Here is a 17,560-nt window from a genome sequence, read left to right on the forward strand (position 1 = left end):
AAAAACGAAAATTCAAAAAAGTCCAATAGCAGTTCCTCAGTCAAACCCAACAACCTTCCAGCTGTGAGGCGACAGCGCTACAGACTACGCCACCGTGCCACGCACACGCAGAATTAGACACCAACGGACCGACATGTGGAAACAGACGCTGCTCCCGTCCTTGCTTAGGCTTGCTTAGGGTTTGAGGAAGGTTGTCGGTCTAATGACAGTCGGACCAATAGTATGTCTAAACTAAAGCATGTACCAGCCGCCGGGACTTTTACTTGTAACAAGAGTTATTCCCACATTGAGGTATTGATACTTTTACTGTAAGTACTTCTTCCACCACTTGCCAGAGAGCAGAATCCTAAGGAGTCGTAGGGCTCAGAGACAATAGCAGGAAGGAAGTAGCTACAGGTCACCTCGACCCCGCTGGACATTGTCCCGCTGCCCGCCAATCCCCCCCCCCCCCCCCCCCCCCGGCCCCCGCTGTGACACGACAGGGATATGGATGGATGGCGGAGAGAGAGAGAGAGAGAGAGAGAGAGAGAGAGAGAGAGAGAGACAGAAGCGGACATGAGGTAGTTAAGTACAACATAATATAATACAACGGGAAATAAATCTCAACCGTGATGGATCTCCTGTGACGTGCACATGAGAATGGGCGCGCGTGTGTGTGTGTGTGGTGGGGGGGGGGGGGCCTATATTTTTTCCTACATTTAAAAAAATGTAAAAAAAAAATAGCAGATCTACAAGCTAACAACAAGGTAGATCTGCGCTTATGATCTACAAGTGCTATTTCACTAGTTTGGGTCCTGGGCAAATATCTAGTTTCTCTTTTGGGTCTTGAGCTAAAAAGTTTGGGACATATATATGACATATCTACGACATATGACTCCACATTTGGGAAAGGCTTCAGCCCAATCAAAGCCAATAGTTAAATATTAAAAAAATATTTAAAACGTATTTGGACACACACACACACAAGCCTATGACACATGTCTTGGAATACAGCAAGAATGTCACTCAGCAGCGTGCGTCTCTGATAGCCATATTCGTTCACACGACGGTGGTCAAGACTAGGCTTAGTCTCTGTATATGGTGGCATAGACAGTACAACAGGGTCAGTAAAACACCTCGCAAGTCCTTCTGCCTCATCCTCTGGACACTCCAAGGTGTCGAGAGTTCGAAACCCTCCAACAACTGTCTGTGGACATGTCCCAGGCTGGACCATCAGAGAAAACAGAGCCAGCAGTCTCACACCACCGCCCGGTGACAAAGCGTACTACTGTACCTACTGTACCTACTGACAATGTGCACAACAACTTTGCAGCTGATCGGTCCAGTGAGATTAGCTCTGTACAAACAGACAAAATTACAGACTGCTAGCTCCCTGCAGAGCCAGGCCGTCAAAAAATAGACGGTGAGAAAAGTGGTAGAAAATAAAATTCAATTAGAGAGGTGAAGAAGAGGCAAGGTACGATTAGTGCACTGGTTCCCAAACAGTGGGTCGGGCAGCACCCATTTGTGGGTCGCGGACACGGTTGGGTCCCTTTATTTTTTATTTCCTAAATTTTGTTTTTAATCATTATTATTTCAAAACAACAAACAAAATACAGAAGTTTATAATTAATTTCATGAATTACAAACAAACTCAATGCTATTTTTCAGTAATTTCATGGAGAAATAAAAGAAAAATCAAAGAAATTCCATAAATTAGAAAACAATTTTTTCTTTAAAAATAGCCGATCGTGACGTGTTGTGAGCTTGTAGATTGGGTCCCGGGGAGACATCATATCTCTCTTCTGGGTCACAGGCTAAAACGTTTGGGAACCTGTGGATTAGCGCACAGATCGGAGGGAGGAAGCAGGTCTCGAGTGTGGGACACGGACACAGCATAAACCCTATTAGGGGGCAGTTCTCAAGAGGGAAACCCCAAAAAGCCTTGGGCTCCGCCCAGCCCCCTCCACCAGCAGAGTGCTGCTGTGGAGCACGTAGGCTTGGAGACAAAGGGGCCAAGCCGTCTGAACCGTCTGGCCTCCAGACTCCAGCGTTCTTCCTCTTTCGGTTTGATTTAACCACTGATCACAAGATGGGATGTTCATTCTCTCTCCCCCTCGTGTTCATTGTTCAACCCCCACTTCCCTCCCCTCAACAGCACCGTGAATGGGAAATGCGGTATATAGCGCCGGTCTCTAAAGTGCCACACACACACATGAGTAATGAGTTTTTCTTCGTTTTCCTACATTTAAAATATAGGCCTACTTATATATTATTTAAAAAGATTTATGTTGAAACAACAAGGTAGATCTGCGCTTATGATCTACAAGTGCTATTTCACTAGTTTGGGTCCTGTGCAAATATCTAGTTTCTCTTTTGGGTCTTGAGCTAAAAAGTTTGGGACATATATATGACATATCTACGACATATGACTCCACATTTGGGAAAGGCTTCAGCCCAATCAAAGCCAATAGTTAAATATTAAAAAAAATATTTAAAACGTATTTACACACACACACACACACACACACACACACACACACACACACACACACACACACACACACACACACACACACACACACACACACACACACACACACACACACACACACACACACACACACACACACACACACACACACACACACACACACACACACACACACACACACACACACACACACACACCAAGCAAGGCGCCAACGTGCTCTCCCGCAGCAGTTAGGGGTTCAGTGTCTTGCTCAAGGACACGATACTGACCCAGGGGGAGCCAGCGAACTGGGAACCTTCCGATGGATCACCAAATAAAAACCCACAAATAAAAACTAGTGGAGAAGAGATCCAGTAGAACTAACAGACAAGTCATTTTATGTTTGGTTGAGCTCTGAAAATAGCTGATCAACAAGCTCACAGCATTGTGAGCTTGTAGATCGGCTATTTTCAGAATGCAACAAAGTGTCAAATGAGCCAATACGACACCGTCTAGGCCTGCCAAAATAGAATATAGCCTAAAATGTAGATTTAGTCGACTAAAACTTGACTCGGAAGTGGAGAAACATTCTTCTACCGTATATTTCCCGTTAAACCCTTTCTAGTTGAATATGCATTTTGCAGCCATTATCATAATTATATGGGAGCGCAACAGGCATGCTGGCTCTGTTGCAGAAGAAAAATAAAGTGAGAAAAAAAAAGAGAAAAGAAACAAATGGGCTGCTGATCCCTGGGGGAAACGTTGAACGTGATCAAATGCAAGCAGGAAACCTACTGAACTGAACTGGCTCCAAAATGACTTCCGCACATAGCAGCCAAGTGGCATAAATAAAGTTACTGGCTGCTGTTGCTCAGGATGTCAGCCATACAGACGTCTCGGCCTCTCTCTCTCTCTCTATGTCTCTTAGTCTCTCTCTCTCCAACACACAGAGTGGTTGCCATAATACATAACGTTCATACTGATATGATATTAGGCTGATGAGCTTGGCAGGCAGTGAGTTAGTGGGTCAAAACACTGATCGACTGAGGAAGGGAACAAGTGTGCTGTAGACAAGAGTTATTACTATTGTGTTACAGTATTATATAGTGTATTTTACAGTGCTTTATACATGTCCAATTATTATGGTTAGTATAATTATGATTGGAAATTATACATGTGATTATTGTTATTATTAGTACATGTATGATTAATCAATATTACATGAGGGGGTGGTTTTACTTCAGGCGTGCATTAATGACGTTAAACCACCCCCTCGAGTGTAATTATTATTAAAAAAAAATGAATGACAGATGTAGTCACTACGTCCACAAATGTCCCAAGAAACTAGCTAGCCTAGGCACCGAGTTTGCTGCGCTCTGGGAGAACAGAGCAGCTGAATTATTTGCTTTGATTAGGTGGAGTGGTGCTCGTTTGAACCACGGGTAGAAGGCTGTTTCAACCAATCAGATTGCTTCCTCGAAACGACCTGTTGTATAATTATTATTAATATTTCATTGTTGTCATGATTCATTATTAGTGAGCTTTTAATGACAAAGGAAGGCAAGGCTGGTCCAAGTATGGATCCATGCACACATACAGTATATGTACTGTATGTATCTGTCAGTGTATGGATTTAGTACAAATCAATGATTAGGTTTCTGGCCTGCTTTCCTTACAATAGGACACGGGGTGGAGGGTCCAGTGGAAACGGTGTGCACAAGTATTCCACAGAGGCCATTAAAGAAGCCGTTTGCACAGGTCAATCTTTCTACCGTCTTCCTACAACCTCCCAAAGTCTCAACCTCACTCACCGGGAGGAAAAGGAAACCCAGTTTCCCCTCAAAGCAGCTAGCTTTCCCAGGCAGCGCACCGGAATAGAGCATTATTATGCATGTGCGCGTGCACGCACACACAAACACAACAGTACCTTCGGCTTTTTTAATATCTATTCCTCAGTTTGTAAAGAAGACAAGACGTGTGCACGAGGGAGGGTGAGTCGGTCACCAGCTGAATTAGCTACATGAAATATAGCATCACAACCACATAATGCATTCAACCATATTTGAATAGGCTACTATTCAAAGAAGTTAGAACACTGGTGAATCGACTTGACAAGAACCACTTTGAGTATTTGAGTCTTTGAGTCACTGAAACTGGTTCATCATTTTTGTGGAGCACTGAATAGTAGGCAAATGCTCTAGTACTTACGGACTCATAGAATTATGCAATGCCTATATGTTCTGACAATGCCTTCTCACTGCAAGTACATTGCGAACCACAACAACATTTACAACATTAGTCTGGGAACTAAAATAGCTCCTGGAGGTAAGAAAATGTGCTCCTTCAATGGCAGCAGGCGTCTCAGAATTCAGTTAGGGTATTCTACCGAGTGCTGGCTATCATTCTCTCCATCATAGATTCTTTGGAGCCGTGAACCCAGAGAGATTGTCGTATTGTTCATGTGTGACTGAAGTTGTGCTCACATTCCTTCTAGTTTAGTAGGTTGGCAAACCGGTGACCTTCCGACCTCTCAGACGTCATCTCTGCCCTCTCAGTGGGCCGAGAGATGATGATGATGATGATGCCAGTGCAACATTTATGCTGTTGTTGTACGACAGCGCCACCAGTAGAAAATAGTGCAAGTATAAGCATGTCGATCGGCTATTTCCAGTGAGCGACACTTTGTATAAAGGACTATAAACACAGTTTAATATTGTACAAAAGTCAGACAGGGTGATTTATTTGTATGAGAAAAAAAGAACAGAGAGAGAGAGAGAGAGAGAGAGAGAGAGAGAGAGAGAGAGAGAGAGAGAGAGAGAGAATGACTGCGAGCGAGCACATCCATGGGCTTTGGCATTCCCAGCTTTGTGTTTGTGACCTCCGCTGGATCCCAGTACCAGCCCACATCCTATCCAAAGTACAGACCAGACGGACCCAACTGACCCCCATCTTCCATCCACCTTCTATCTGAATGAAAGGAAACAGCTCCGTTGGCTGCCAGACCATTAAAAAGGAGGAAGCCATCTTGAGTAGAGCAGCAGCTAAGGGGCCTGCTTTGGCCGAGAGATGAGGAGAGGTAAAAGAATTAACAACAGCAGCAGGCAGCGCGTCTCTGAAGCCAAGAGGGGAAGGAAGGCGGACAACGTCGCGGTTCAAGAGAAGCTGGACCCAGAAGCTTTGGAAGGAAGAGGAGAGAACACCTACGCCATCCAGGTAACCTCCAACAACCCTGACCGAGTTGCATAACAACCAGGACAAACGCAACGCTGGAGTGACAACCACACCTGACATTAGAGACTATCTGCTACAAACTTAACTATAGAGCTACTGCGTAATGACAGATTATTTTCAGAGGATTTTGCACCAATAATTCTTAAACTTGTTTTAATATCAAGGACACAGACCCCCATTTGATATGTTTGTTTATCTCTGGGAGCCCCAATCGACCCTGAAAGATAATTTACTCTGAGAGGGTACAAACTGAACCAAATTGACCCTTACAGGTTCCATTTGGTTCCATTTGTGCAGTCTCAGAGTTACAGACAAACCAGCAAGGTTTAATTTGGTTCCTATATGCCTAACTATCAATCAGTTTAGCTGGGGACCACCTGGAACACCCCAAAGGACCCCTGGGGGGGTCCCCGGAACCCACGTTGAGAACCACGGTTCTACAGAAGTCATGGACGTGGAAATACTACGACAATGAGCTCTAAGTCCAGCCTGTTGTAGGTCACAAAGACACACCAATAAAACTCATTATTTTATGTGCTATACATTCATCATCCATACACCTGAGAAATATGCCGACACCACGTTTACCTGCGACTGCTGAGCTGTACTTCAATTCCTTCTCCACATAGGGAGGGGGCAGTATGGCCCTTTCTGGCCATTCAGCATGGAACTGCAACACCTCCGTCTTACCACTAGGTGTCACCAGTGTAACACGGGTTGTATGTGTATCACAACAGCGAGCCACCAGCATAGACCCTCATAACTGTTCTACAGTTCTACACATTGGTGAGACCTTACTACTACTTACAGGGCTTAAAGCCAAAAAACATCCCAAGACTGATTTTCTTTTTTTTTGCAAATCTGCACTGATCTCATTAAATGACCCCCATGAAATCCTCAGGACTGAAATCCGTCCCCAGGACTGAGAACTTTAAGCCCTGTACTACTTACCCTACCCAACTAGTACGCACTTCATGCCTATTTTCTTGCATAATGACATTGTGTTGGGCATTGTATTATAATATAATTATATATATATATATATATATATATATATATATATATATATATATATATTCGAGGATAACACACATACATGAAATGTATGTGTAATCACTTATAACTTTTTTGTTCCTGTATTGTTTTCCTTGTGCCACAAGAGAGCGCTCTCTGAAAACAAACTGGATGATTGTGTTGATAGTTGTTCGTCTAAGAGCACTGTGCTGCCTGTCATTCCAGTCCAGATTCATGAGACATTTTTTTATACAATTACAAACGGAATAGATTACAGAATAGACTCAAATAGATTGGAGAGTATAGGTTGCGAAAGGGTAATGTTTAGGGTTTAGATTGTGACTTACCGAGTGTAGATGGGGGAGAAATCTCTCTATGTCGTTCATGTCTATGCCATCGTCGTCATCAACTTTACTTTTAATCACCCTGAGACAGACAGACAGACAGACAGACAGACAGACAGACAGACAGACAGACAGACAGACAGACAGACAGACAGACAGACAGACAGACAGACAGACAGAATTAATAGGAACATTCACTATCGACAAACACAGGCAGACGAGATCAATCAATGTCAAATAGAAAAACAAAAGACTACAGGCTGCAATCAATTGCAACGCATTAAGGGAAAGTAGAGAATGGATACTGATAAAGAAACATGGCTGATGATGCTAAATGTAACATTTAAAAACAATGAATAACAGGACCAGAGAATAGATGCTTGCTGCAGTCTGGAAACCAATACTGGTAGCAATACTGATCAATATGTCACATGCAATCGACCGTTATGCATGCATAAATATTGACTAGTCTGCAATTAGTTCTAGAATTGAACGGTGTTAAATCCATATGCTGATACTCAGAACTGTGTCATATGTAGCAACAACAAAGAGAGCTTATTGGTTGACTAAAGTAACAGCATGTTAGCGAACACATTATGAACTAGTTTGCACTGAGAAAGAATATGTTTTACCATGTTGTCTGGAAGAAGAGGTTATGTAACTTTTTACTTGGCTATTGAGAGCCTTGGCCAGAATACAGATTTATTTCAATACTTCAATTTAAACAAATGCCAAGTTGAAAAAATACTTAACTTTTTAAACTAGAAGCTCTACAAGCTCACAATGCATCATATCGCGACACTTTGTGAGCTTGTAGATCTTCCGTTCAAATAGCTGACGCATATAGGTTTAAAGTGCTCATGTGGCCTAGTCGCTTCTTTTGGGCTTGTTTTCATAGACCTGGTTGCTGGTATTTCTCTCACAAAATCTGACAACACTGAAAGCCAGTTGTGGAAAATAACTAAGTACATTTTAAGTACTGTAGTACATTTGTACTTTACTTGAGTATTTCCAATTTCCAATACTTTTACTTCAACAAGCTTGATGTGCGGCTCATAATTAAAGCGGTCGTGATCGTGGTTACAAAATGGGTGTTTTGGGTAAATTAAATAACATTCGCAGGACACGTTATTCTTCACTTCCGGTCGTCTGTTTTCGAGCGGCTTTCAAAATGATACTGTCTACCGTACACTTTACATTGCTGCCGTGTACGGGAACGTTTCCAGCCACTAGATGGCACTGATGGCGGCGAGTGAGTTAAGTAAAAAATGTGACTCCTTTTTCCACCACTGCTGAAAACGCCCACGGGGACCACCCGCTTCGAATGTTATCACCCCATAATCAAGAGAACGTTTGTGATCAGCAGCTTAGCATACAGACAGAATGTGATAATCACACATACTGGGAAACTTGGAAGTGAAACTATGGGAGCGTTTTTGTGTCCATGACGGAGGTGCGCCGTCTCTGGTGGCCTTGAGCCACGTGAGGCACCGGCGAGCGAGGCGCTAGCGGAGCGAGTCGCCGTGCCGAGCGTTGCGACGGCCACCAGAGCCGACTCAGCGCTGTTCCAGTTGCGTCCCGAGGCAGAGAATAGTAAATATTATGCCCCGACCATAGAGTTAGCCCCGACACGTCCAGCAGGGGGAGTCGTTTACCAGGCTATGTCTGCACCACCCTGTATGCATGCAGTCCGGGTGAACACAGCCAAACACCACAATATCTAGTATGCCAGTATGGCCATATTCCAACGTCCTGATAACGGTTGATTTTTGTGAATTTAATGCAGTGATAACATACAGCAGGGGTTCTCAACCTTTTTGGCCGAGGACCCCCGGAAATGCTTTGGCAACGTCTCGGGACCCCCGCCCCGCCCCCTCCCGACCCCCAATATAAATTGACTGCTACAATAACCTTAAACCATTTTGGGCGGGAACCCCTTTTGGTGTATTAAGCATTGTTATAATTTAGCTATTGAAAAATAGCAGATCTACAAGCTCATAGCGCGCCACCGAGTGGCGCGCTACGAGCTTGTAGGCTATTTTTGAAAAATCGTGAAAATAAAAATTAAAAATAAAATCTTTTTTTTCTTTTTTTTTAAAAAATAATTTGGGGACCCCCTAAAATAATTTGGCGACCCCCTGAGGGGTCACGACCCACGGGTTGAGAACCCCTGACATACAGTATGAATCCGTAAGGCCTTACCCCTCCTGGTGGATTTGTGGCAGGTGTTTGGCGGTGGCTTTGTAGTGCCTCCTGTGGAACTGGCTGAAGTCCAGCTTCTCTGGCTGCACGTCCCATCCTGCACCGCTAAACACAAGGCCACACACACACACACGCACTGTTACAATTTAGGGATTATTTAGCAGACGCTGAATCCAGAGCAGTAGTTCCCAAACTTTTAGACCGTGAACGTGCTGTCTCCCCGGGACGCAAACTAGTGAAAATAGACGATCTTAGAAGCTCACAACGCCGTTGTACATCGGCTATTTTCACTACTTCTTAAACATTTGTTTTCTAATTCATGGAATTACCGGTACTTAGAGTTCTCTTTGATTTCTTCATGAAATTACTGGGGAAAAAAATCATGAAAACAAATTCTTTGCTTTTTTTATGTTTTTTGAACCAAAATGTAGGAAACCAAAAAATGAAGGGACTAAGGACCCATAGAAAATGTGTCTGCGACCCACAGTGGGTCCCGACCCAATGTTTGGGAAACACTGCTCTAGTCTAGAGTGTGCAAATGCATAGAAATAGTTATCTAGGGGTCATAGGTAAACCAAGAACCTATCATCAGTCTAACAGTAGAATATCCAAAGAAAATCAATAATCTGTACATTGAAACTATAAACACTACATATATATATATATCTATCTATCTACATAACATGCTATCTAAATTAGGTTTTTAGATTTTGGATTTAAGCCTGCAAGGTTAGGGAAAGTGCTACGGCAAGTGCTAAGGTGGAGTCTGCAGATTACGGAGGAAGATCGGGAGTGAGTCAGCAGTTCTAACTGCAATAGTTTGGGAGGGCAGAAGCGAGAAGAGTCTTGGACGTGTCGTGTGGATCGTTGTTGCAGATGTTTTAGCAAAGGTACCGGTTCTGCCAGCTTCCCTGTGTTAGCTGATCTGAGCGAGCGGGAGGGGTTGTAGGGTTGGATGAGGCTTTGAAGATATGGGGGTGCCATACCTGATTTGTAGGTCAACATCAGTGTTTTGTACTCTGAGGGCTTTTGTACTGTGCAGGCAGTAACACACAGAGACACTGGCTTAGAGAACAGCTGATAATAACGCAAAGCCAACATGGTCATTCTGCTTTTTGTTCTGTTCCTACTTTGACACACACACACACACACACACACACACACACACACACACACACACACACACACACACACACACACACACACACACACACACACACACACACACACACACACACACACACACACACACACACACACACACACACACACACACACACACACACACACACACACACACACACACACACACACACACACACACACACACACACACACACACACACACACACACACACACGGCTAGACCAACTGGCCGAGCAATGGTGTAACTCAGTGGTTCTCAAAGTGCAAGGCACCAACCTGCTCATCGGGAGCAATTAGGGGTTCAATGTCTTGCTCAAGGACACTTCGACAATAACTATGGGGGAGCCCGGAATCGAACTGGGAACCTTCTGGTTCCCAAGCGGCCACTCTACCCCTGAGCCAATGCCGCTGCCAAAAGGTCTGTAACTCTGTTCTGTGTTGGCGCTTGCATCATCCAGCCATGAACAGCTCCAGCATCATGCGTCTGAGAGCTCATCTGCCACCGTGGCCGGAACTACAGTACGGGAGAGGCGGTGTTGCCTTGCAGCAGTTACCATGGCAACCAGTCTCAGCCTCCAGTCACTGACTCACTATTCTACACTGCCATTTTAAAAGAAACCTATAGAGTTGTACTAAAGTCAATACAGTGTTCCATTCAACGAAACGTCTAATACTAGGTCTACTACTAATAACAATATCCAGATTAATACCTATCCACATCCTAGTAACATGGCATGTTGTACATCGTCTACTGTCTTTGTCCCGGGATGTCACATCACATCCTCCAAAATATATTTCAAGAGTCTGCATTTATTTATAAAAAAATCTTGGTGCAAACATTGCCAATCATCAGCACTATGCTCTGCCAAAGTCTGACTCACGACAGCTTGTACTGAGTTGAATGGGCTTGGACCAAAATGAAAAGGCAGAATTATAATACCATGCTGGTATGCCAGCATTGACAGGACATTTGTCAATGATTGGTTTAATAGTTAGCCTGACAGTCGTTTCACTCCATTATTCAGCCTGAAAGCCCTCTCGGCGCAGCAGTTTTCTGAGATGGGGGCGTGGCCAAAGTGGGACTCTTTGGCGATTGGTTGCTGGATTATCGCGACCAGGCCGGGCCGCCGGTTAGATTTTCAACCGAGAAAACCCTGGCTTCTACAGTGTCACCATAACCATGAATGACAGTGTAGCGATTCAGGGGCTGGACCCAGGCTATTTAATAGTAAAAATAGATTAGCAGCGGACAGACAAACACACACACACACACACACTTGGGTACCTACCCGTGTGAGTCCATGGTGTTAGCAGCCCAGATGTCTGTCCCAAGGATGTCCAGTGAGCCCTCTCGATTCCGTTCCGTTCCGTTCTAGGAAACAGACAGGAGTATTATGATTAGATAAGTACATAACGGCTTCCGCCGCAATCGGTGTATGAATGTGTGTGTGAATGGGTGAATGTAATGCACAATCAATGTGTGTGTCGGGCTCTAGCCGCCTTCTCTGTACACCGTGAATAAAGATGCGTGTAAACAATATTTACCTGTACTTTGGTAGGGCCCTTGAACTGGTTGTTTCGGCCCCTGCTACCAGAGCGCGATCCAGAGCCTGGTCTAGAACCTGAGCTGGGTCTGGAGCCTGTACTTTCATTACTGCTGTGCTCCCATTCATCCTAAAGAGAGAGAAGGATAAAGAATGTCAAGGAGTAAAACAACTTGACGGTGCTCACATTCACCCTAGACTGAGTGAGCCAGGGAGAAAGACCGTCAGTGAGTAGGCCTGTCATGATCATAACAATTAAAGGAGCATTCAGTGATTTGGGTGATTTGGAAAACCACCCAGTCCGCCCCGGTAACAAAATGTGCACATGCACGCTCTACAGTGGGGGGAAGTGCAACAGGCCAACAGCATGTGCACCAATGCCCGCCCCCACTCGATCATGATTGGAGGAAGGCCCCTCTCATCCTGATTGGATGAAGGCTTTGCCACCCGCCACCACAACTGAAACTAGGGTTTTTTGACCCCAGGGGCTCACTGGGGACAGGGAGGAACTCCTTATATGGTCAGCACACTCTATAGTAGGGAGGATTATCCAGAAAAAATGAAAAAATAAGTGATATTTGAATTAAGTCAAATCACTGAATATACCTTTAAATGCATTGTTATAATTGTTAATAATGACTTAATTGTGTTTTGGGGATTCAATATTGCTAACATTTGTATAACATGCAAATCTTATAGTCAAGTCAAGTCAAATTGATTTATATAGCACATTTCATAATATAACAAGCATAGACCCTATCTATGTGCTTCAAGATAAAATAAAATAAACATCAAATGACACAAATAACACATTATGCCGGTAAGACAACCAAATATAGCTTACAAATTAAGACATAAAAATATATGCTACAAATTAAGACATTCAAATTTTAAATATAGCCAGCAAATTAAGACATGTAGACGTATAGGGCCAAACAACAGCAGTCTGTGTCCAGTTTGTTGCCTCATTAGGGCAGTGATTCTCAACTTATATCATTTCAAGGACCCCCAGTTTGACATGCATTAGGCCACGGACGGAGATTTCATATGGAGTTTTTATTTATTCTACTAGTACACTGTGCTGTGAATATAACTTGGCAGTGTATACAAATGGAACCATTAGGCTCCAGTACACACACACACACACACACACACACACACACACACACACACACACACACACACACACACACACACACACACACACACACACACACACACACACACACACACACACACACACACACACACACACACACACACACACACACACACACACACACACACACACACACACAAAGTAACACCATGCCAATGGATGCAGTGATAGTCACAGAGGAAAGCATGTGTACACACACACACACACACAAGCCTGAGGGAGGACGGTCAGTCCAGTCCAGATGCCCCCCCCCCCCCACACACACACAGTTACGTACCGGTTTGGATGAGCCACGTCCCCATGAAGATGACCAACTTCCTTCTTTTCTGTCATTGCACTCATCTGTCCACTGAGAGAGAGAGAGAGAGAGAGAGAGCAAAATATCGCTAGTGAATGTGGGTGGAGGGTATAAATGGTCTGAGGATCCCCAAGGATCCATTGGACAGTCCTAGGGGCCGATCTACAACACACCATATCAGCACCATTTCCGGCCACCACATTTTCTTTTATTTATTATTATTATTTTTTCTCCTTTTTTCAACTCTAAAATATATCTTGGCGAGAATGCGATATGCATAATAAGAGTAGGCTACTATGTTTGTTCAGGTGTGTTTACATGTTCATGTTTAGATGTTATTAATCAGGGGGGTACACAACCAGTGCGCAGGCATCAAAATGTTTTCTGCGTGGTAGATGCACGGCTCATTTGCGCACCAACAGCTGAGATAGTTATGTAGAGAAATCTGACAGGCATTCAAAAGGAACTCAAATGAGATGTTAACGTCCTGTAAGTAGACTTAGAAATAAAACTAGTGTTGACTAATCATTACATGTGGCTCTTATTTTGAAGAGGAAGTTAGTGCACATGAAGTCTGTTTCAGTTGTAAACAAGCTACTATGACCCAAAGTTACGTGCTCCTCTCATAGTGGTAGTCGTCGCTAAACCACGCGACAATCATTATAATTTACAATATAAAAACCATGCATCTTGAGGTGATTACTTTTATCTATGTTGGACGTTTGTTTTGGTTTCAGGGGTTGAGCTGCTTAACGACTACCCTGCTACAAATACACTATCTGTGATCTTTATCTTTTGCATCTGCCTGTGTGTGTGTGTGTGAAGCATAACATTGTGGCAGAGTAGAAACGTCCGTAAACTCCGTATGCACCCCAGCGAATCATCTGCCTCCATCTCACCCTGTCCTCAGCTTCTCTCATACCAACCAACTTCATGTTCTCTTTCACCCCATCCATACATCTCCTCTGGGCCTCCTGTCTGGTAGTTCCAAGCTCAGCATCCTTCTACCGATATCCCTTCTCTGAGTCAAAACCATCTCACCCTGTCCTCAGCTTCTCTCATACCAACTAACTATCCTTCTACCGATATCCCTTCCGAGTCAAAACCATCTCACCCCGTCCTCAGCTTCTCTCATACCAACTAACTATCCTTCTACCGATATCCCTTCCGAGTCAAAACCATCTCACCCTGTCCTCAGCTTCTCTCATACCAACTAACTATCCTTCTACCGATATCCCTTCCGAGTCAAAACCATCTCACCCTGTCCTCAGCTTCTCTCATACCAACTAACTATCCTTCTACCGATATCCCTTCTCTGAGTCAAAACCATCTCACCCTGTCCTCAGCTTCTCTCATACCAACTAACTATCCTTCTACCGATATCCCTTCCGAGTCAAAACCATCTCAGTCTGGCCTCTCTGACTACAGCAGCATTGTGTTTTCTCTCCGAGCTATTTAGTGAACGCACAGCTGGCACTGTCACCCCAGGGGGGTAAACTAACCCACTTACAGTTGCCCTGTGTGCATATATATAACCTTTGATTCTAAAAGGTAGGGCAACGGGAAAGGGACGAGTGTCGGAAGTAGCATTGTGTACATGCATACTGTAATGACTGTTCTTTGTACAATACTTGGTACAGGTACACTATATACATTGTAAATGTCTAGCTCTAGCGTTCGAGAACCAGCTCTAGTCTATTTGCAATGTCTAAAAGCTATTGAATCATTTTGAATTATGAAAGTGTGAGAAGTGTGAGAAGTGTGAGAACTACGGACTTAGAAGGAATTCGTAGAATCGGCCTCTAGACTTAATGGGTTAAATATGAAATTAAAAGCAAGTAAGTAGGCTTGGGAAACCCACGGTTTGTGAGCCATGGTCGCATGAAGAAGCTTGTAGCCGACGGTTTCCAAAAGGGTATAGCTTCATATGCGTATTTCGCACATCACAACTTAGGACCAAAGGCTTGAAGACATTGCAAGTGGGCGTAGGCACCCAAATATTTGGCAAATCAGTACTTTTTGCAGCGCGACGCGTTGTGTGTATTTTTGCAATTTTCAGCATGCATCCAATTTTAAAATCAGGCATTACCACGCCATCAACGCCTGCCTAAATGCAATTTCGTGGACTAAAACTAGACGAACTATAAAACATTTCAGATGACTAAGGGGGGATTCACACTATGGTCCTGGGTGCGCCTTCGGGACCACTTGGCAGATGTTGTGGTAGTGTGAATACTGCGTACCGTTCCCAGGAGCAGTTCACCCAACCGTACCCGGGACCACATGGAAGTAGTCTCGGGAGCGATTGAAGTGTACTCGGATACGGAATTACGGATCGGTGCAATGTGAAAGCATTGCATACAGTTGAATCATGAAGTGTACTCGAGTGCGGAAGAATCAAGGCCAATGTGAATCATGGCCAGCAACCGTATTCGGGAACAGTTTAGAATCAAACAGACTCAGTCCGTCTCAGTGTGAATCCCCTATAAATGACTATAATAGTGGTGGGCATATATTCATTTTTGTAATCGCGATTAATCTCATTGCAATCCTGGAGTTAATCGCGATTAAAATGGCTACCTAAATAATGACCAGAAGTAAGTCCTTGAGAACGCGTTTCTCAGGCCAGGTGGCCCATTAGACGAGACCAGGTGCCCTAATAATGGATATTAACAATACAACTAGCCTATTAATACCTTATATTTCATATTGTGAGCTTGTGGAACTGTTCACAGTGTTGCCAAGTCTAGTCATTATAAGCTACTTTGGACTTGTTTATCTGTGAAGTTTCTTTAAAATATTGGTGGTTCTTGAGATGAAAATGTTTGAGAACCACTGCTCTAAAACAACATTGGACAATGATGTTTGACAGTAAGCACTATAGTTGCTAATTTTAAACTTATTTTCTGACTTTTTCGGATTTTCTGACTTGATCTGGCCTGTTAACATTTTCATAGACCTGGTTGCTTGTTTCTCTCTCAGTCACGAAATGTGGCAACCGTCAAAGCTAGTCCTATAGAGTTTGTTTTGGTTGTGATGCATGGATGATGGCATCATGATGCTACCGCACAGACCACACAGACTACCGCGGACCCCCACGCAGACTATCGCGGACCCCCACGCAGACTATCGCGGGTCCGCACCGACCTCCGCGGGGGTCCGCGCCTCCGCGGTAGTCTGTGTGGGGGGTCCGCGGATAAGGGGGGTCCCCGCGGAGGTCAGCGCGGGGTAGTCTAGTCCATTTGTACAGATTTGTACAGTTTATTTTTAGAAAAGGGTCCTTTGGTTCCATTTGAAGTAGGCTAAGGCTACACTCGCAGTTACAGAGACCCAGCTCCCAGACCCAACTTTGAGAATAAATGAACGGCGATATTTTTTAATAATCGCGCGATATATATTGCACAGTGCATATATGACAAATAACTCAAATAAAGCACCGACATTTTTTCTTTCCAAAACAAATGTTTGAAAATGGATGGACATTTTTCAACATGGAAACGATTGACGCTCATGCAAAAAATAATTGCAATCATCTCAAATGTTTGTACAGTACCTGTGGCATCTTGCTGCCGTTGTCCTCCTCCAGCTCGCCATCGGCCTTGTCTCCCAGCAGGCCTTGCACCTGGTACTCCAGGACGTAGCTGTCGATGAAGCGCTCCAGCTCCTCGATCTCCTGGGAGCGCGAGCTGCCCGCCTCGGACGACGCAGACGCCACTGATGAGTTCTCCATGGCAACCAGCCCTGTGTGTGATGATGATGGGGGGAGAAAATACGTTAGTGAGCTGAAAACAAAGTATGACAAAGAATTGAATAAACACCCTTAAAGCTGCTATAAGCAATACTTTTTTTGTATTCAGACAGCCAGCAATGGGTAGAACGCTCCCCAAAAGAATTTGTCTCTGACACATCTAGGGGCCGCAATCTGCATTTTGGGAGCGTTCTACCCATAGTTTGCATGTGCTCCCCATAGTTCTGACCTCGATTAGTCGAATAGTCGACTAATCGATCGGAACGGGTCTCAGTCGACTGACAACCTCTCAGTCGATGTTTTTTTTTCTCACAGATTTTCTCACATTTTTTATTGTGTTTTTAAAGTTACTAAAGTATGAAGAAGTATGAAGAAAATGTGTTACACACTTTTAAAAATGATGCGAAAGTAGCAGATCTACA

At 44.0% G+C, this 17,560-nt stretch overlaps 1 protein-coding gene across 1 annotated transcript in view; it reads right to left on the bottom strand.

Moving 5' to 3' along the window:
- ctif (CBP80/20-dependent translation initiation factor) overlaps nt 1-17,560 on the bottom strand; it is a 73,842-nt gene that overhangs the window by 40,090 nt on the left and 16,192 nt on the right. Inside the window, exons 2-7 of the mRNA XM_079524196.1 lie at nt 16,944-17,131; nt 13,370-13,441; nt 11,935-12,063; nt 11,679-11,761; nt 9,244-9,348; nt 7,045-7,123 (exon numbers count right to left, since the gene is read on the bottom strand). Coding sequence (XP_079380322.1) covers nt 7,045-7,123; nt 9,244-9,348; nt 11,679-11,761; nt 11,935-12,063; nt 13,370-13,441; nt 16,944-17,120 — 645 coding nt within the window. The 5' untranslated portion in view covers nt 17,121-17,131. The remainder of the gene's footprint in view (nt 1-7,044; nt 7,124-9,243; nt 9,349-11,678; nt 11,762-11,934; nt 12,064-13,369; nt 13,442-16,943; nt 17,132-17,560) is intronic.

This window comes from Electrona antarctica (genome assembly GCF_951216825.1).
Source record: "Electrona antarctica genome assembly, chromosome: 16".
Classification (NCBI taxonomy): domain Eukaryota; kingdom Metazoa; phylum Chordata; class Actinopteri; order Myctophiformes; family Myctophidae; genus Electrona; species Electrona antarctica.